General features: G+C 36.7%; 2 protein-coding genes across 5 annotated transcripts in view; one reads left to right on the forward strand and one right to left on the reverse strand.

Annotated features, from left to right (window-relative positions):
* Positions 1-18,625, forward strand: part of MTREX (Mtr4 exosome RNA helicase) — a 107,084-nt gene extending 88,459 nt beyond the window's left edge. For both annotated transcript variants that reach the window (XM_042938861.1, XM_042938871.1), the window contains exons 23-27: positions 3,410-3,515; positions 7,396-7,452; positions 8,599-8,761; positions 15,952-16,056; positions 17,560-18,625. In XM_042938861.1, coding sequence (XP_042794795.1) covers positions 3,410-3,515; positions 7,396-7,452; positions 8,599-8,761; positions 15,952-16,056; positions 17,560-17,612 — 484 coding nt within the window. In that variant the 3' untranslated portion in view covers positions 17,613-18,625. The remainder of the gene's footprint in view (positions 1-3,409; positions 3,516-7,395; positions 7,453-8,598; positions 8,762-15,951; positions 16,057-17,559) is intronic.
* Positions 17,715-20,362, reverse strand: part of PLPP1 (phospholipid phosphatase 1) — an 89,415-nt gene continuing 86,767 nt past the window's right edge. For all 3 annotated transcript variants that reach the window (XM_042938919.1, XM_042938910.1, XM_042938928.1), the window contains exons 5-6: positions 18,728-18,904; positions 17,715-18,205 (exon numbers count right to left, since the gene is read on the reverse strand). In XM_042938919.1, coding sequence (XP_042794853.1) covers positions 18,074-18,205; positions 18,728-18,904 — 309 coding nt within the window. In that variant the 3' untranslated portion in view covers positions 17,715-18,073. The remainder of the gene's footprint in view (positions 18,206-18,727; positions 18,905-20,362) is intronic.

The following is a 20,362-nucleotide window of genomic DNA, read 5'->3' on the forward strand; positions in this document are numbered from 1 at the left end:
AAGTTAGATTTGGCATGTCAGCATCTAGTTTTCCTTAAACCTACTTTCCTACTTTGTCGTTAAAGAATTGTAGGCACCTTAAGGTTAATAATTTACCCAGGAATAAAGCTTCACCATGACACTGGTCTACTAATTCATATGCCAAAAATAATGTTATTGGAATTATTTCTTTGTAATATTATATAGAATCTAACAACATAGAAATTAATTTCTCTTAAGTATCTATAGCTGGATTTAGTCTTGGGAGAATGGTATTGGTTATATTCTAAAACAGACTAGGTAGAGAGATAGAAGTAACACTATCACATATGAAAGTATGTTACCTTTCCCCCTGTATTTGCTTCTCCCTCTGGTTTCTGTCTTGCTGAATAAGACCCAGCCTCTGAAGAGAAAACTTGGGAGTCATTCTAGACTTCTCTTCCTTCTCTCTCTCTTCCCATCTTCCGGTTTCCTCCACATCTGTGCCCCTTTAACTGTTCCCACTGACTACTAGTGGGCCTTCATTATTTCTTGCTAGGGTACTACAGAAGCCTTCATTTTTGTTGCTTCCTATCTTGAGTGTCTATAACCCATCCTTTATACTGCTTTCAGAGTATTCTTTCCAAAGCACAAATCCTGTCATGTCAATCTTTTGATAAAAGTCTGTCAGTTATTCCCTAATGCTTTTAGAATAAATTCCATAATTTAGTGTTGTTGCCCTTCTTCTGTAGCCATATCCCACATATTTCTTTCTCTTAGCATGACCTTTTCCCTCGCTTCCACCTCAAATCCTGCTCATTCCTGCATATTTTTCCTAGATGTTATGAAACTTGCTATGAATGTCTCCAGTCTTATTTTGAGTTTCTCAATTTTCTTTTTACATAATTGCCTATATAACCTGTTAGATCACTCTCCTATGATCTAGTAATCTTTCCTGTCTGCTTTTGTAGGGTGTATATAGTAACATGTAGTTCCTTAAGTTGTCTTGCCTTATTTGTACTGTCCTCTTTGTTTGACTTAACTCTCCTTTTACCATCAGAAGCCCAAATATAGTTTTTATTTTTGAATAGTTAAAATTATTTATAAAGATTGATAGAGACTTTATCCTTTTTTAGAAGTCAAAGTAAAGTTTGTTTGTTTTTTTTAAATAGAGTTGAATACCGGGCATGTCTGGATGGCTCAGTCATTAAGCATCCCCCTTTTGCTCAGGTCACCACATCAGGCCCTGTGCTGACAGCTCAGACTGGAGCCTGCCTAAGACTCTGTGTCTCCCTCTATGTCTTACCCTCCCCTGCTTGCCCTCTGTCTCACTCTCTCTCAGAAATGAATAAACATTAAAAAAAATTTTTTTAATAAAAATAGAGTTAACACCCTCATGGTTACTGTTTTATAAATGTAAGAGACTTTATGGAACCTTGATTACAGAATTCTAGAAACACTGTCTTTGTAGTCTTTTGTAGCTTCCATTGAACACAGTTAAAAATTTATAATTTTTTGTTTTCTACCCATGATGGCAAGGAGAAAAAAAAGAAAGATATTTTCCAATTATTAGACAAATCATAAGACACAGTGATGATAGTGAAGTCATATAAGCAAAATCTTAGACTATAGGTAAATTCTCAAACTGAAGAATCAATAAAGGAATAATAGATCTCTAAGGACAGAAAGAAAAAGTTACGATTCCTATTTTACTTTTCTTTCGGTTCAAGAAGGAGTTATGTGATGTTTTGTACTAAGAACTTGGATCATCCCATTCTACTAGAAGGATTTATAACTGTCTTTCATCTTTTATGATTTGCTTGCTAAATTGTGTTTGATATGGTTTTTAAATGATCAAATACTGAAAACAGTGGTAAATATAAGGAAATTATCAAGAAAAAGTTGGAGAGAGAAAAAAAATTGGTTGGATTGATTATTCTAATCTTTTTTTTTTTTTTTTTTTTTAACTGTTATTTATTTGGAGAGAGGGAGACACAGAATCCAAAGCAGGCTCCAGGCTCCAAGCCGTCAGCACAGAGCCCAACACGGGCCATGAGATCCTGACCTGAGCTGAAGTTGGACACTTACCTGATGAGCCACTCAGGCACCCCGATTATTCTAATCTGTATAATATAAACCTGAATATGAAAATGTTGTACAATAATTATGCAGCAAAGAGGATGGCCTTCCTCTCTTCAACAGAATTACAAGTTGTCAAAATTTTTAAAAATAGTGTATTTTGATGATCCAAAAGAGGAACCAAAAATAATAAGCTAGAACCTTTAAAGGAGATGTATTTAAAATCTGCTGTCAGTAGTATATTTTGATAATATTAAGTGCAGGAAAAAAACCAGACATGATGATGAGCTAGTACCTCTTGGGGATGTATTTGAAATTTGGAATTGCAGTGCACCTGGGTGGCTCAGTCGGTTAAGTGGCCGACTTCGGCTCAGGTCATGATCTCACTGTCCGTGAGTTTGAGCCCCGCGTCGGGCTCTGTGCTGACAGCTCAGAGCCTGGAGCCTGTTTCAGATTCTATGTTTCCCTCTCTCTGACCCTCCCCCATTCATGCTCTGTCTCTTTCTGTCTCAAAAATAAATAAACATTAAAAAAAAAAAAGAAAAGAAATTTGGAATTGCGTATACTACATGGATATAGTCCAGATTTGTGGATGATAGTTGATGAACAGCAATTTGTAGCGTTTAAAGACCATTGCCCATCTGGGTTATACACATTCTCAACATTGGGAGACTGTGGAATAAAATGTGTGGCTACTATGGGTACATTCTAATTAAGATTTCTAATGAAGTTGTTTTTCATTATCCCTTTTTGTTATAAATTATTTGTTAAATAACTTAAAAACAATTAAATGGAACCCTGGACCCAGAGGAAAAATGGTGATGACTCTTTTTCCTGGTATGCTGAGAGTTAAGAAATAAAATTATTTCAGTAAATGTTTGCATTTTGGTGTTTGCTAGAATGGTATTTTTACATGAAATTCCCATTTTACATTTATTATTGATGTGTTAATAAATATAAGACCTGCCATTTTCTTAAATAAATCCTTGTCATCCTCGTTGATTACTTATCATGGTCAAATAATAGGCTTTATTTAAAAACTTGTTACATTTTGGGGCACCTGGCTCAGTTGGTTAAGCCTCTGACTCTAGATACTGGCTCTGGGCATGAGCTCATGGTTCGTGAAATTGAGCCCTGTGTCAGGCTCTGGGCTGATAGCTCGGAGCCTGCTTGGGATTCTCTCCCTCTCTCTCTCTCTCTCTCTGCCTCTCCCTCTCTCCCTCTCCCCCTTTCCCTCTCCCCTTCTCTCCCTCTCTCTCTCAAAATAAATATTTTAAGAAAACAACTTGTTACATTTTAACATGTATGTTAACATATGTGTGTTTTTATGTTATAACATTTGAAATTTATTCTCTTTTTTGTGGTGATCTAGTGCTGATGAACTCCTTCTAACTGAGATGATGTTTAATGGCCTTTTCAATGACCTGTCTGCAGAACAGGCAACGGCACTACTAAGCTGCTTCGTGTTTCAAGAGAATGTGAGTTAATAGATTTAATATACCTTATTTATTAATTCATATATCCTGTAACTTAGTGGTTATGGATATTTTTAATTATGAAACTATTTCCTGTTTACATGTGGGCAATGTTAATTAGAAATCAACACTACTTGGGGAGCCTGGGTGCCTGGGTCCACTAAGCATCCAACTTCAGCTCAGGTCATGCTGTCACAGTTTGTGTCTTTGAGCCCTGAATCAGGCTCTCTGCTGCCAGCGCAGAGCCCATTTCAGATCCTCTGTCCCCCCCCCCCCTCTCTCTTTGCCCCTCCACTGCTCATTCTCTTTCCCTCTCTTTCAAAAATAAACATTAAAAGGAAAAAAAAGAATTTAATAAAAAAAAATTGCTACTCCAACACAAATATAGTAAGAGAAGTTGTAAATAATTAAATATGATTATCAGAAAGGAGAGTGAAATAGGATTTTATTTCTAGATAGTCATTAATCACATTCCAAGTTTTAAATTTGTTCTGTAACTCAGTGCATTGTTTGAAGTCTGGTCTAGTCAGATAGTCCTGGAAAGAAAGATGAATGAATGAAAATAAAGGGAGGCAAAAGAGTGAAAATGAAAGGGGAGGTTAAATTAATATCTCTCCTTCCAGTAATGGAGAACAACTTTGAAACAGCTGATCCTCCTAGAGGCTAAAATCTTCATAGGCAATGTTTGAGGTGGTGGCTCTAGGATTCTGATTGCTGGTTTAGCAAGAGCTCCCTTTTCAGCAGCTCTTAAAAATCAAAAACAAGTGCTAGATGGCATACCACAAGAACATGAACGAGTCTTGTACTTTATTCCAAAAGCCGATATGGTTTGGGTTTTGTTTTTGTTTTAATTTTTTTTATGTTTATTTTTGAGAGAGAGCAAGAGAGAGACAGAGACAGAGTGCAAGCGGGGGAGGGGCAGAGAGAAAGGGAGACACAGAATCCAAAGCAGCCTCCAGGCTTTGAGCTGTCAGCACAGAGCCCGACGCGGGGCTTGAACCTGTGAACCACGAGATCATGACCTGAGCTGAAGTTGGACGCTTAACTGACTGAACCACCCAGGGCCCCCCCGTATGATTTGTTTTAAAAAGTAAAATGTGTGTTTTACATTTCAAACTTTATTCATGGTGGATGAAGTGGACAAAATAAGACAAAGACATTTGCCTCCTAAGAATAATTTAATATTGATATCTAAATTTTTAGAAGACCTTTTACTATATACATTTAGTGCAACTTTCAAGTAAACTGTAGAAGACAAATTTTTTTTCCATTCTGCCATTGATCTGTTAATTATTTCCTTATTAAGCAGATCAAATACATTACTTGTTGACTTAAGTAGGTGCTTTTCTCTCAGCTCCCTAATTATTGATGAGAATTACAGCTGATGTGGCAATGATTACAAATAGGACAAAAATCCAGAAACAATTTATCTCCTCTGAGAGTGTCCACTATTCACCTGTGAAGCAATTTGCATATGAGGAACACATTACTTTACAAAATATTGTGTTTTACTCTCTTTTTACATTACATTAATTTCAAAGACAATTGTTAAAAGTATTTGTCAAATTCTCTTTGAAAAGACCTAAGTTAGGACCTGGATTGCTGCCCTTCTGCCTGTGTCCAACTTTGTCTTAGAGCTGATTTTTTGCATTTGCTTTTTTTTTTCTAATGTGGCACTATAAAAGTACTGTTTTCTGAGAGCCCAAGTATGTTTCCTCTTCAAAGGAGTTGGGCTTAAACTAAACCATAATTCTTAATTTGGGGAGAAGATGTCACTATAGGTGGTTAATTAAGATTTGTTCAGTGAAACCACACTGTATTATATGTAGTATCAGTTGTTGTGGTGGTGCCTTTCAATATGAAAATGAAAAATTACGCTAAAAGTCACATGGAATTGTTATAAATACGAACAAGTCTGCTTAATATGCTCACTTCTTTTTAGAAATGTGTTCTAAAACTGTGTCCCTACATTTTTTATATTAAAAGTAATTTAAAGACTAAATACAATCTTTATAATATAAATATCAACTGACTCTAAATATGTATTAAGCATCCCCTGTGTGCAGTGCCCAGACCTAGGCATTAAGGTACAGCAGTAATTTTTGCTTTCCTGATACTTATATGCTAGTAGATGAAGGTAAAGAAGAAAAAAAATACAGATTATGTCAAATGGTGATGAAGGTTTTAGAGGAAAGTGAAGCAGAGGAGGCAGACAGAAATCATGGGGATAGGATTACTCTTTTAAACAAGGTGATTAGTAAAGGCCTCACCAATGGAGTGAAATTTGAATTGAGACTTCAAAGAGAGATGAAGGAATAAATTGTGCATATATTTTATGGGAGAGCATTGGTGAAATGACACTTAGCTTGCTTACGTGAGGACCAGTAACTTCTATTTATAATGACCAGAGAGGAAATGATCAGTAACTGTTAATCAGTCATGAATGGACACAATATCAAAGATGATAAGCAGTGTTGAGTTCACTATTAAACTGAGATGTTGAGTTCTTTTTGGCCATTTTGTTTTCTCATCATTCATCTTTTTTTTTTTTTTAAGTTTATTTATTTATTTTGAGAGAGAGAGAGAACATGCAAGCAGGTAAGGAGCAGAGAGAATCCCAAGTAGGCTCCATTCTGTCAGCGCTGAGTCAGAAGTGGGGCTCAATCCCATGAACCATGAGATCATGACCTGAGCCAGAACCAAGAGTCAGATGTTTAACTGACTGAACCAACCAGGTGCCCCTTCATTCATCATTATTTTTTTTTTATAAGTTTATTTAATTTTTGAGAGGGAGAGAGAGAGAATCTCAAGCAGGCTCCGCTCCGCCAGTGCCAAGCCTGATGCAGGGGTTTTAACTCGCAAACCATGAGATACGACCTAAGCCAAAGTCGGACACTTATCCAATTGAGCCACTCAGGCACCCCATTCATCATTTTTTTATTTGGACAGGAATAATATATACAATCTAGTTTATGATTTATCACTTAATAATACATATGACATGCAAAACAAAACCAGTGCTATGTAAATACTGGTGCTTAAAGTAAAGGCATAGCTATTACAAGAGCTTTTTAAAAAAATTTACATATAATTTAAATCCAGGGTAGATACATACGTATGTCACACATACATATATACCATTCTTACAATGATTTTATTTTTGTTGTGGCTGCCTTTATCACATTTTGTTCACAAATAATGTCTTTATTGTAATCACAAGTTTATAGGTTTTCAGGATCTGACCTTTTATTTCTCTCTGACAGGGTAGAAAACCAACACACAGAATTCAAACCACTTGTCTAAGTTCATTTGCCCAGTTGGTAATAGGCCTCAAAACTCCTATTATTCTAACTGAAAACAAGTGATGAACTTTTCATTAGTGGGAAGGCAATCTTAAGAACACTACAACTCAGACTAAACTTTTAACTATCCCATACTTTGTTAGAGAGCTAGAAATACCTGGGTAAAATAAAAATTGAGGGCACTACTTAATGTTCTTTACCCCAAATTTTCGGTTTCCAGACTAAGAGTTTCCTGGGAACCAAAACTATTTCAAAATCTGACTATGATAAAATAGCTTATAATAATTTTGATGTAACTAAACTACTTTGCATGTTTATAATATTTGCTCTCCCTCCATTCCATTTGTGGCCACAGAAAATAATAAATTTAGCAGTGTAATATTTTCCTCTGAAATAGAATAACTTTATAATTTAGGATGAAAGGTTGCTTACGTCAACTAAGGTGATTAAAAATTCTAAATGCTAATAACTAAGGTCTTATAATTTGCTATTGATGGATATCCTGAAAGCTCTGTTTTCTTTGTTACAGCAAGAAGTATATACTACATTTTAAACTTGGGTTTTATCCTTTTCTTTTATAGTCAAGTGAGATGCCCAAATTAACTGAGCAGTTAGCAGGACCACTTCGTCAAATGCAGGTAGAAATTTTTTGAACTGTATATTTTATGAATAGAATATGTAAAATAAACATTTTTCATAGTCTTAGTATTTATCATTCCAGAGACCACTTCTTTCAGGATTAAATATGTTACTTGATGTTAGTCTTGTCATTTAATGCTATTAAATGCTATTAAATTCTCCCCCACCAGTGTAATAAGTTTTATTGAGTTGCTGTGAGTGCAGATTTAACATGGAATAATGTATCACATAGGCTGTATCAGCAACTCCGTGCCTGCACTGTTTTCCTCGGTGTTAAGAACTGCTTCTTGATGGACTAGGATTTAGTTAGCATAATTTTTGTGTATTGTTTTCCATTCTAGTTTACAACAAAGTTTTAAAATATGTTTTATCCTCAGAAATTAATTATCCCTGAGTCCTCAAAGGCACAGTAGCTTATAGTAATTGTGTGTTTTATTTTCTGGGGATAAACTGTTTTATCTACCTTTTCAACATTAGAAAGACAGGGAAAGATGAACTATATGACACTGCAAAAGAGGAGGAGTGAATTATAACAAAGTCTCTTCAGTGGAACATTTAACATCCCTTGTTACTAAGAAATTTAAACTTCCAGAACCAGGGAAGTTTATATAGTACTTGGTGGTTTTTGACCTTTTATATTACCCTGGAGGAAAGAATGGATCTAAATTTCTCTTTGTGGGGAAAAAATAAAATTAAGATTTATATTTTTTAAAGCATTGTTGGGGAAAAGCATTTTTTTGCCATAGGATTTGTGCTTTTCTAAATCTGTTTTGTTACTGATGTCTTTGGGGCTTGGGGGTTGTTAATAAAATACTTAGAGATTAGTTAAATGCTACTCTTGAATAATTTTAGTGAAGAGTTTCTGGTTGTTTTTGGTTGTTTTTTTTTTAAAGGTGTAACTGGGTGAAAAACACACTCATGATCTATTTTTCTTAATTCAGTGTAATGGAGAAATTTTATTACTTGACACTTAGCAGTGGAAAAGGAACTGTAGCTACTTAGAAGCACAGAATATCCAAATTGTGGGCATATTAACCTAGGAAGAAAAAGGGAACTTGTAGAATTCTGGCTTTGGAAATCTAAAGAAAGAAAGTATATGGGAGGTCAGAAGTAAAAAATACTAAGTAAATCTTCTATCTTCAAAGGAATGTGCTAAAAGAATTGCAAAAGTTTCAGCAGAAGCCAAATTGGAAATTGATGAGGAAACTTATCTAAGCTCATTCAAACCTCACTTAATGGATGTAGTGTATACCTGGGCAACGGGAGCAACATTTGCTCATATCTGCAAGATGACAGATGTCTTTGAAGGTATGTTTAAATCCTATATGCATACATTTCTTTCCTTTTTTTTTAATATTTATTTGAGAGAGAGAGAGCACGAGCGTGGGAGGGGCACAGAGAGAGGACAGAGAATCTGAAGGGGGTTCTGTGCTGACAGGAAAGGGCCCAACGCAGGGCTCAAACTCGCAAACCATGAGATTATGACCTGAGCAGGAGTCAGATGCTTAACCAACTGAGCCACCCAGCTGCCCCTACATACATTCCTTTTGATAGGAAATTATATACTCAGGATGGCAGTGTTTTAACTAAACAAAAATGATATTTTATTTTTTATTTTTTGAAAGAATCTTCAGGCTCCACGTTGAATGTGGAGCCTGATGTGGGCTTGATCTCATGAACACAAGATCATGACCTGAGCCGAAATCAACAGTCAGATGCTTCACAGACTGAGCCACCCAGGCACACCCCAACAAGAATAATGTTTTTAATTTTCGGTAATAAAATGGAATAATGCCATCACAGATAAACAGATGATCCTACTAAGTCATATTTGTGTGGTGTTTTTTGTTTTTTTTTTTCCTCTTTGGTTTTATTTGCTTGGCAGTAACCTCAAGGCTTGCTGTATTGATTCCACTTAAAAGAGCTGAAAATGCTGTCCATCACTGCATTTCTAATAACAAACTTGGCCTCAGTCAGATGTTACTTCAGCATGAATCAGATTAATATGCAGAATTTTTAAAGACTGTAAGATAATTGTTACTCAACTGAACAGACATTTTAAATGAAAAAATGGCAGAGGGAATATGAAAAAAAAAGAATTACAAGAAGCAAAAAAAACCCACAGTATTTAAAGAAGACCGTTTTAGAAATGTTTTATTCATTTCAAAAATATTGGCTTATGTAGATATTTATAATGGTGAATGGTATTTATCAAATTAGAGATTTACGTTAAACTCTTTAAAAATGAAAGTAAATGAGCTTGCAGTTTGTAGAGATTATTATAATAATATTTTAAATGCTGTTGTTACTATTTTTAAGAGAAATTATATTTTGGGACATCCAATATTATATGCTTTTAAACTAACATTATTAAAGACTATTAATCGATGAATCATTGCTTTTTATGATGCAAAGGTCAAACATCTCTGCAACAGAATATTAGAGCCTTTACTATACTACATTGAACTTCATTGGTTTTAAGTTTTAATGTTGACGTTTATAGCATTTTTTTTATTATGGTGTCCTGTTACATGGTGTATATGGTGTCACAAAGTTTATTTCTAAGCCTCCATTAAATGATCATTTAGTGATATGGTTCTAGAATCTTGCTCTATTATGTGACTACTGTGTGCCAGGCATTGTGCTAGTAAACACTTTATATAATTTACATCTAATCACCAAAGTGATTAACTCAGGGTAGATATTATTTCTTCTTTGTTCAAGAAAGCTGAGTTTTTAAAAAGTAATTTTCCCAACGTCATGGAGGTGTGGTATATGATGGCACTAGGATTTGAACCTCGGCCTCTGTGATTACAAATCACATGATAGTTTATAACTGCATCTAAGCACCCTAATGTCTTATCCTTGAATTTCGGATCTAGAGACTTCTTAAATCTTAACCTAGATTGCACCATCTCCATCCACTGACACTTCATGCTTGTAGGAATGGTAAGAGGGTATTTATAACAGTTTTATGGTGAGTAGCCATAGCTGAGGATGTGAGAAGAGGAAAGCGTGACACACTTCACTTGTGAACACTGCATAACACACAGGAAACTTGGTATGTGTGTGACCACTTGCGCAGTGAAAAGCACTTGCGCAGTGTAAAGCTGCCATACGGCACCACCACTCTTTGTCTGGCATCTTTTTGGAACATAAGACTGAAATTAATGACTGTTCTATGCGTAGGTAATTCCAAGCTATTATGCTCATATTTATAGAATATCTGCTTCTCTGAGAAGTCAGACACAATGACATAATAGTGGTTCATAGCAGATAGTTTGTTTTGTTTGAAGAAAAATCAAGGGGCAGGAGATCTGCAAATCTGGAGAGCCCTATAAAATTGTCTTTGTGCATTATTTTTCTGTTCTTTGTACTTAAATGGAAGAATTATCACAGTATCGGAGATAGATCTGAAACTGCTAAAATTGAAGACAGTTTGGTGTCTTAGAGCATACCAGCATTCCTGAAATCTATTTTGCCCCTTTCCAATTCCTTGGGGCTATTTGTACATCACAATTTGTGTGAGAAATCTAAGTTTGAAAATCTGAGGAATTCAGTTTATAACTATAACTTGAAGTTGGGTCTGACATCAGTGTAATCTTCATGTTTTTCTAGTCTGGTTGCCATTATATCAGCTATACTTTTTCTTTGTAAAATTGGGATAGACTGTATATTAACTCTTAAAAATAAAACGTAAGTAAACAGCAGAAAAATAACTGAGAACCTTGATTTACTTAGGATAGTCCATCCTTTTTCCAGCATACTGTGTGTCCCCCCCACTCCCGCCCTTTACTTACCCTGCTGTTATTTAGTTCTTCCATTTCAGAATAGCTATTCTCTCAACTTGTTATAGTACATGTTTTATATGATTGGGAAAATACTGTAACCAGAGTTCTAGCCCATAGTATATTGTGTCTTGTATGGGCACAAAATGATTGCATTGGAAATTTAAAATGCACTTTGTTGAAAACATATTTGTTACTAGTTTGATTCTTAATTATCTTTTTTTTTTTTTAATGTTTATTTTTGAGAGACAGAGTATGAGTAGGGGAGGGGCAGAGAGAGAGGGAGACACAGAATCCAAAGCAGGCTCCAGACTCTGAGCTGTCAGCACAGAGCCTGAAGCAGGGCTCGAACCAACGAACCATGAGATCATGACCTGAGCTCAACCGACTAAAGCCACCCAGGTGCCCCTTAATTTTTTTTTTAATATGAAAATAAAAGTGATCCTTTCATGTCATTTCAGAGGTAGTTTTAACTATTTTTCAGACATTAACTGGCACAAGTTAACATTTTAATGATAAATACCATGTGTTTGAAGGGATGCCTAATGCAAGAGAGGAGCTTATACTGTGATTCAATTGAGGAAGTTTGAAGACTTCATACAAATATTTACTTCCTTTGTATCACCCTGAAAACAAAACGGTATAATGTGGTTTTTTTTTTCTTATTTCTATCAAACTAAATTGGAAGAGCAATTCAAAACAGTATTTGTAGGGGCTAAGGTCTGGAGTTTCAATCTATTACTCCATGTAATAGATCCATTGTAAGCTTTCAGAGGCCCTTAAATTTTGTCTATACAGAAACAATATTGTACTCTTCACTGTGCATGAATGACTTAATTTTCACTTATTTCATCACAGGAGGTTTCTAATGACAAGTGCTATCACTGGAAATGTTTGTTTCTGCCTGCCACAAGTTTTTAAAACAAATGCTGTGTAGTGCATTCACACACTCTGCCTCCACTACAAGCTCTTCTCAAAATGCCTTTCAACATGCATAGTTTTACCCTTCCCTAGGTCAAGGTACATCACTCTCACTAGGGATTTTCCAATGGATTTGTTCTTAGAAATACTTTTGCTAATAATAATAATAGGGTGACCATTTAGTAACATGTATTATGTCTGTTTCATTTCTGGCAAAATTTTAGTACTAAATTACTTAGTATTTGATTCTTAGGCATTTGGTGAATAATTACTGAGACCCTGGTAAGGGAGCAGGTACTGTGCTTGGTGCCTTGTGAGCAGCCGTCTCTACCCTCCAGAAAGGGTTTGGGCCTGAGCTGCGATCCAGTGATACATAGTTGCAAGAAAATACATTTGTGATCCTAACCTCAGGTCAAACTCATTAAAACCACTTACATGTGAGTATGAAATCAGATTCAGAACATGAACTATGGGGACCACTTTGTGGAATACCAGAAAGCTGGAGGTAGAAATACTGTTCAGAGAAAGGTGTTACTTTCCATCCTCAATGCGAATCATACTGTTTTGTTCAAGAACCAGATGAGCCTCGTGATTACAAAATTGCCTTTTAAAGCATGTGTGCCCAAATGTCCATCAGTCAGTGAATAATTAAATGGTGGTATGTCAGTATCATGTAGTAGCACCTATAAAAAGGAATGAAGTACTGATTAATGCTAAAATGTGAATGAACTTTGAACTCCTTAAGGTTCTAGGTGTAAGAGAAGGCAGATAGAGGGGAGCCTGGGTGCTCAGTCCATTGAGCATCTGACTTCAGCTCAGGTCATGATCTCATGGTTCATGGGTTTGAGCCCCACTTCGGGCTCTGTGCTGACACCCAGAGCCTGGAGCCTGCTTCCGATTCTGTGTCTCCCTCTCTCTCTGCCCTCCCCTGCTAGAACTCTGTCTCTCTCTCTCAAAAATAAACCCTAAAAAAAATTTTTTTTAATCAAAACAAAAAAAAAAAAAAAAAAAAAAAGGCAGTGGCAACTATTGTATAATTCCACTTATATGAAATGTCCAGAATAGGCAAATCCATAGAGACAGGAAGTAGATTAATGGTTGCCATGGGCCAGGGTCTAGAGTAGGAAGCAACATTGAATTCTGAGTAATCAGAATTTTTTTTTCTTTAATTGTGACAAAATATACATAAAATTCACCATTTTAAATGTCCATTTCAATGTCACTGACCTTTAAACTCAGGTTTACCTCACCATTCCAGAAAGAACTCAACATTGAGATTATAATTCATGGAGCATAAAAATCCACCCTTTTAATTAAGAGTATTATTTAGTGGTTTTTAATGTATTCAAAGCTGTACAACCATTATCACGATCTATTTTTAGAATATTTTTACCACCCACAAGAAGTCACTCCTCACTTGCTTATAATATAGTCCCTCACATAGTAAATGGCATAGACGAAATGTAATCCCTGGTCTGTACACTTCCAGAGACAGTGGACATAGGGTGTCAAGCGTCTGCTCCCCCGCTCTGTTGGGGACATGTGTTGTCTCATTTTGTTGAAATTACTACAAATCACCAGTGACTTTCTGATTGCCAAAATCAGAAAACACCCATTTATCTGACTAGATCCTACTTGCCGGTTTTTACCACTTACTGTTTCTAGAAACTCATTAATGGTAAATTCTTTGGTACTACCTGGCAATGAAGGTTTTTACACAAGTGAAGAGCTTTACAGTAAGGCCTAAGAAACTTATAAAATATTTATTTTTTAATTATTTTAAATGTGTAAACTATATTATAAATAGAAATTTTCTAAAGTAATACACATTGAGAAAATTTAGAAAACATCTCACTTCTATGATCTTTGACATAATTTCTCCATCATTTATTCCTAGCTCTGACCTTGTTCACGTTATGTCTGTAACTTTTTTCTCCCCTTTTCCTTCTTTGGAAAATGAGGATAATGACAGTGCTTGTCTCGTGGAATTGTAAATGTCAAACAAGGTGATTTACATAAAATACACACTACAGACTTGCCACAGAATAAGTGTTCAGAATCTAATAAAGTACCTTGCTAGGTGCTAAATAGCTTTGACAGAATTGTGTAGTAGAAATAGGGTGTACTTGAGAGGTGGAGTTTTTTTTCCCCCCAGAACTCCATAAACCTTTTAATGAGAGAAGGGTGAAAAAGGCTATGGACTTTGGATATTTTGGTAAAGAGTTATATCATGACATTATATTCCTTTACGGTTTTGCCCATGTCAAAGAATTTATGTATCTCTTATCTCAAGTGATACCATCCAGAATTAGGTAGAGCGAGCCCTTTCTTTAAATAGCATTTACTATCGTTGTACATACCTTAGAAATGAGAGTAGGGTAAGGGCCTACATCACAGAGTTAATTACTTAGTGGCAGAATCTGGGCTAGAACCCAGGTCTCCATCAAGTCTTTGCTCTTCTTTGCTCTGAGCTGGTGCGTCAGCTCAGTCCTTTGAACCAAGTCTAAAGTTATGAACATCCTGTATATAAGAGATGGAAGGGTATTATCCCCAGTTGTCTTTAAAGTAACCTGTGTGCTGGTCCTCTTCATTACCAATGTCATCCCAACAAAACTCACAGAATGTGCAATAGCATTGTTGTATTTTCATTGCTCTGGCCCATAGGTGGCTTCAGGGGAGGAAAAAAAAAAAGGAAAACTCAGCCCCGAACAGTGAGTATATTTCAAGAACTTGATTAATGCTGATGAATTATTTCAGTGTTACAAGGAATAGAAGTAAGGGCTTAAGAGTTACTAGCTGGCATGTCAGACAGGTATTCCTAATGTATATCAGACATTAAAAGTAAACTCCCAAGAGTTGTAAACTTGAGCACATAGCTCTTTGAGAAAGGATCCCAGGCCCCTTCTTGCTGAAGTGAGACAGATGTGAAATGATGTTTACAGCTTCAGCTTTAATACAAACAGTTGTCTCAGGGAGTCAAATACAATGGAAGGAGGCTTATCTCCTCTTTTGTGTTCCCTTGAGGCACACTGTGTGAAGAAAGCACTGATGAAAGTCTGTTTAAGGTCAGGAAGAATGGATGCACCTCTGAAATGACAAGTCTGATCCTCTTATTACTCCCCCACATAAAAATCTCTGCATTCTCTGCAGTTGACACTTGATCTCGGCCCAGGGCATGATCTCGCAGTTTGTGAGTTCGAGGCCCACTTAGGGCTCTGCACTGATGGTGCAGAGCCTGCTTGGGATTCTGTCTCTCCTCCTCTGACCGTCCCCTGCTTGTCCTAATAAACTTAAAAAAAAAAAATCTCTGCATTCTCTTCACAGGATGGTATCCAGATCCCTAGTAGGCCACACTCCGCTTCCTTGAGTAGCTGCAGTTTGTCAGACTTCTCTGCATTGCCTCAGTGGTCATCCCTTGTTACTCTGTGACAGAGACCTCCTCATTCTTAATAGACCCTGGTTATATGTTGTCTTTGCTGGCCTTCACCCAAAGTTGCTCTCTCCCCTGCTCCCAGAGCATTTTGTTTATTTCTAAATAAGAGCAAATGTCAACCCATTATAAGTCCATGACTCTCTAGCATTAGTCAAGAATGGGAAATTTAACTTTTTATATCCTTCCTAGTGCCTACCAGGCAGCCAATGAAGTTTGCTACCTGATTTACTGGATGGGAAGTCCCTCAAAGTACTGTTAGTTAATCATCCCATGTTCTCCTATCTTGCCTGTTAACAAAAGTTCTACTGTTTTGGTTATTTCCATTTTATAAGTAATTTGTTTCCTTTTCTTTATAGGCAGCATAATTCGTTGTATGAGGCGCCTGGAAGAACTGCTTAGACAGATGTGTCAAGCAGCAAAAGCCATTGGAAATACTGAGCTGGAAAACAAATTTGCAGAAGGTCAGTATCCAGTCTATAAGCTTTTTCTAATAATTAAGGCAAATCCTGTGAGACCTGAGTTCTTGACCACAATGTAGGAAGACTTTTTCAGATGCTTTCCAATGGAATGCCATGGAGGGCTATCTAGTAGTGTTTAAAGAAACTTTTAGAGTGTATGGGAAGAAGTTTTGGGATTTTATGTATAATCATTTGTAAGATTTTTTTATTGAGTACTGTGTGCCAGGCATTGTTTTAAGCACTAGGGGATACAGCAGTGAACCAAAAAACCCACAAATCCCTGCCTTCATGAAGCTTACATTCTGGTGTGGGGAGATGTAAAATAAGTTAGCACTTAAAATATTTCAGGTGGTTATAAGTCTACAGAAGAAAAAGAGGAAGAGACAATAGGAATTGAGAGATAGATGAGATGCCTGGGGGCCCTACTCAGGAGGTGGCATTAAGGCCCACTCAGGAGTCTATGCTTGATAGACTTAAGCAGCAGCACAAGGCCAGTGTGGCTAAAGCAGAGTGAGCAGTGAGTAGAATAGTATGAAGGAGAAAAGAAATTATCATTTTAACCCCTAGGCCCCGGCCTTTTTCCTGAAATGATTATTGGAAGTTTTGAACACAAGAGTGCTGTGCACTGGCTTGGGTTTCAGAGCAATTCTTGCTGTTGCATTGTAGGCCAGTCTGTAGATGAGCAAGGTGGAAGCAGGAAGACCAGATCATGGAAGGATAGCCAGTCTGAGGTGGTAGTGACAGAGGTGGGCGGTGGGTCTAACATGTTTACAGTTTGTTCCATCTGACACAACCAGTGTCCTGAGACGAGGTGTTCAGAAACTGAGTTATGTTTCCTTATGCTCGATGGGGCAGACCTATTTCATCAACCCGAGTTTAAGTCTCGTTATATAAACTTTTTATTTTTTTTTTAATGTTTATGTTTTATTTTGAGAGAGAGAGTGCAAGCAGGGGAGGGGCAGAGAGAGGGAGACACAGAATCTGAAGCAGGCTCCAGGCTCTGAGCTGTTGCACAGAGCCCGAAGCAGGGCTCAAACCCATGAACCATGAGATCATGACCTGAGCTGAAGTCACATGCTTAACTCACTGTGAACCACCCAGGCGCCCCTAAACATTTTTAGATAATAAGATTTGTCCTGTCTTCGCGCAGAAAGAATTTCACATGGTAAGTGAAAATACAGGATCTCCTGACGTAGGCTGAAAGTACACGCTTTTGGGCCAATAACTTCTTTTGACAGTTTAGTCCTTTCCTCAGTAATAAGTCTTTGTGAATAATTTGAACCACTCCCACCCCCTACATACACACACGGAGACCTACTGGGCATTTCAGAGTCTAGCCTAAGTTTTTATGTTTCCCCCCTCTCAGAGGTGGCTGTGGACTCTTCCAGGTATCTTTTAGACCAACAAGGTCTTGTACCATCAGGATTGTTGTGTTAAAACCGCACCAGAGGGGAATCATGATCTTTGTGGTCTTAAAATTTTAAATCTTATTTCCTTTTCTTGTAGGAATCACCAAAATCAAGAGAGATATTGTATTTGCTGCCAGCCTCTACTTGTAAAAAGAGCCAGCGAAATGAATGTGGGATTTTAAAGTTTTCACCACCTGATTACAGCTGACTACATACAAATGCTTACACAAGTATTGATTTGGTTCTCTCATCTCAAGGCAGTCGTTCAAACATTTTAATACATATTATGTTTAAATCAGGCATCATGCTAAGAGAGCATACATTACATACACATTTGTACATAAGCATTACATTTTTTTAATAAAAAAATGTACAGGTGGGCATTGTTTTAGTGAAAGGCTTAAAGTTTTTTAAATGAATTCAGAGCTATTAGATAACCACTGTGTTAAAGGGAACTATATACACACAGGTAAAGTGGGCATCCAAGAGGTATAGCAGCAGCAGTCCCTTAAAGGCTTGTACACCATGAAGAAAACGCATCCTCTTGCCTTCTGGTTGCAATCATTTTCCTTTAGAAAGCGGGCCAGCTTCATCTGAGCACTCTGCTACCTTCAAGGTTGGTGATTGTTCCTATAGTGATTGCTTGCGGTTGGTGTTTCATGCAGAGTTGTATGAGAGTCCTCCTCTTTCCTTTCTTTAAAAGGAGAATTTCTCTCCCTGAAGAAATCTGATACATACACTACCTATAGAGAACAAATTCTACTTAGAATGGGACAAAAGTATTTAATGATGTAATTTAATTTTAAAAACCATATGCATAGTTGTAACAGTTTGCAAAAAATAAATATAAACAAAAGGCATATGTTAAAGGGTACAGAAAATTAGTGACCAACAGGAAGTTTTAATGTTAAAGGAAATTCTTCTAAAATTCGGAGTTGCTTAGTTAGGTCTTAAGTACAGCTTTACTCTGTTAGCACTTAAGGTATTCTTCAGTTCATACAAAAAAAACCCAAAACGCTGTAGGCATAGCCTTTTACAAAACTACATGTAGTAGTAAGTTTTTATAACTTTTAGGAAAAGCAGCATAGTTTATTATCTGCTGTCCGTCCTAACATGACTTAGTAACATCGGTGTTCTTACTCAGTAAAAATTACTAAGCCACAGTATCTTCCTTTGTATAGTTTTTTTCAATAGCACATGTTTTCTACTTATTTATCCCAGTGTTTATCAGTATCAACATATAGGGTGCCGTCCTGTATACTTACAACTAATATTGCCACCAGAGCTCCTTGAATGAGTCCAGTTAGTACATCACTCCAATGGTGCTTGTAGTCAGAAACTCGAGAAAGACCCACATAAATGGATACAGCAACAAGACCAAATTGCAGTGTGGGGCGTAAGAGTCTTGCCCAGTCTCCCTTCATCCTGGCTTGAAGGTAAAGCTAATACAAAAGATAAGAATAAAGAGTTTAACATACCAACTAGAAACTTTAGTATCACTACACCCCTAAAGTGTTGGTGTTTGAAATGATTAATAGTCATTAAATGTTAATAGTCATTACCATTAATAACCACTGAATAATCAGAGTATAAATTATATATGGAATAGGGCTTTAGGCAAGCATTCTCATGCTCATTAATACCTGAAAAGTTAATCTTTTTAAAAACCAAAACAGGGGCGCCTGGGTGGCTCAGTCTGTTAAGTCTGACTTCAGCTCAGGTCATGATCTCGTGGTTCATGAGTTCAGGCCCCCATCAGGCTTTGTGCTGACAGCTCAGAGCCTGGAGCCTGCTTTGGATTCTGTGTCTCCCTCTCTGTGCCCCTCCCCCATTCACGCTCTGTCTCTCTCTCTCAAAAATAAACATTTAAAAAGTTTGTTTTTAAAAAAGCAAAACAAAAAGTGATTGCCCAAGAAACTTGACTTTTAGAAGAGTTTATTACTATATCTAGACTACTTTTGAAATTGTAAAAAAGACAATTGTTGACAGCGCCTCTTCCTGTGTTTTGTGTTATAATTCTGATTAAGAGGCAACTGTTATCATTAGTTCCAAGTCTTGGGATAAACTGCTAGCATTCTGAACACAAGGTTGTCCTTATTCTGGGCCAACCTACTAAGTTTTCTGCCCTGTTTATCTAGGGACTAAGTTTAATTCATTCAAACAGTTTACTTGACAGTTCCACAATCCTCAGATTACTTTAAAGGATAACGAAGAATAAATAATCTGTATTTATAATACAGTAATCTGCCTAAATAAGTACAGGTTCTCTGATCCAACAATGAAATACATTTTCTGATTAGCACCTATACACCCTTTTAGTTCCATGACTTTACACCAATCAGGTGAGAATTTCCCCTCTTCTCTGTCAGCCTGCCTTTGACTTTGGGTGCATCCCTAAAGACTTGACCCCCTTTAAGCAAATCTGGTCTCTTTTTTTGAAAAAAAACTTTTGCCTTATTTCTATCTAGTAAGAATATGCCTTCAAAGTATATTTCAAAAATTCTGTTTGATAATTTGTGATTCATACACTTAATCAAATGCATTCCTCAGAAAACAATGTATGTTGGCTGTGTGCATTGGCACTGCCTATTTGAAATAGATACACAATCCATTCCCAGCTCTTTGACCACTGCTGTGAGCATTCGGTTCTCAGCAGCTGGCAAAGACTCAGAGGTTATCTAATTTTATCAAGTTTTTTACATGGTTGTACAACATGGTTGTAAAAGAACATGAGTTGTTCAACTGAATTGCACTCATTAGCTGGTTTAAAGTCCTACTGGCTTTCTGCAGAGCCCCTCCTTTCCTTTTTTGTTTGTTGTTGAAGCTATAAAAACATAAATAGTAAGAGGCTTGTCTCAACATTCTGGAGTTGAGAAGAAAGTCGGTTCTGGTTGAATCAA

This window comes from Panthera leo, chromosome A1, assembly GCF_018350215.1.
Source record: "Panthera leo isolate Ple1 chromosome A1, P.leo_Ple1_pat1.1, whole genome shotgun sequence".
NCBI classification, from domain to species: domain Eukaryota; kingdom Metazoa; phylum Chordata; class Mammalia; order Carnivora; family Felidae; genus Panthera; species Panthera leo.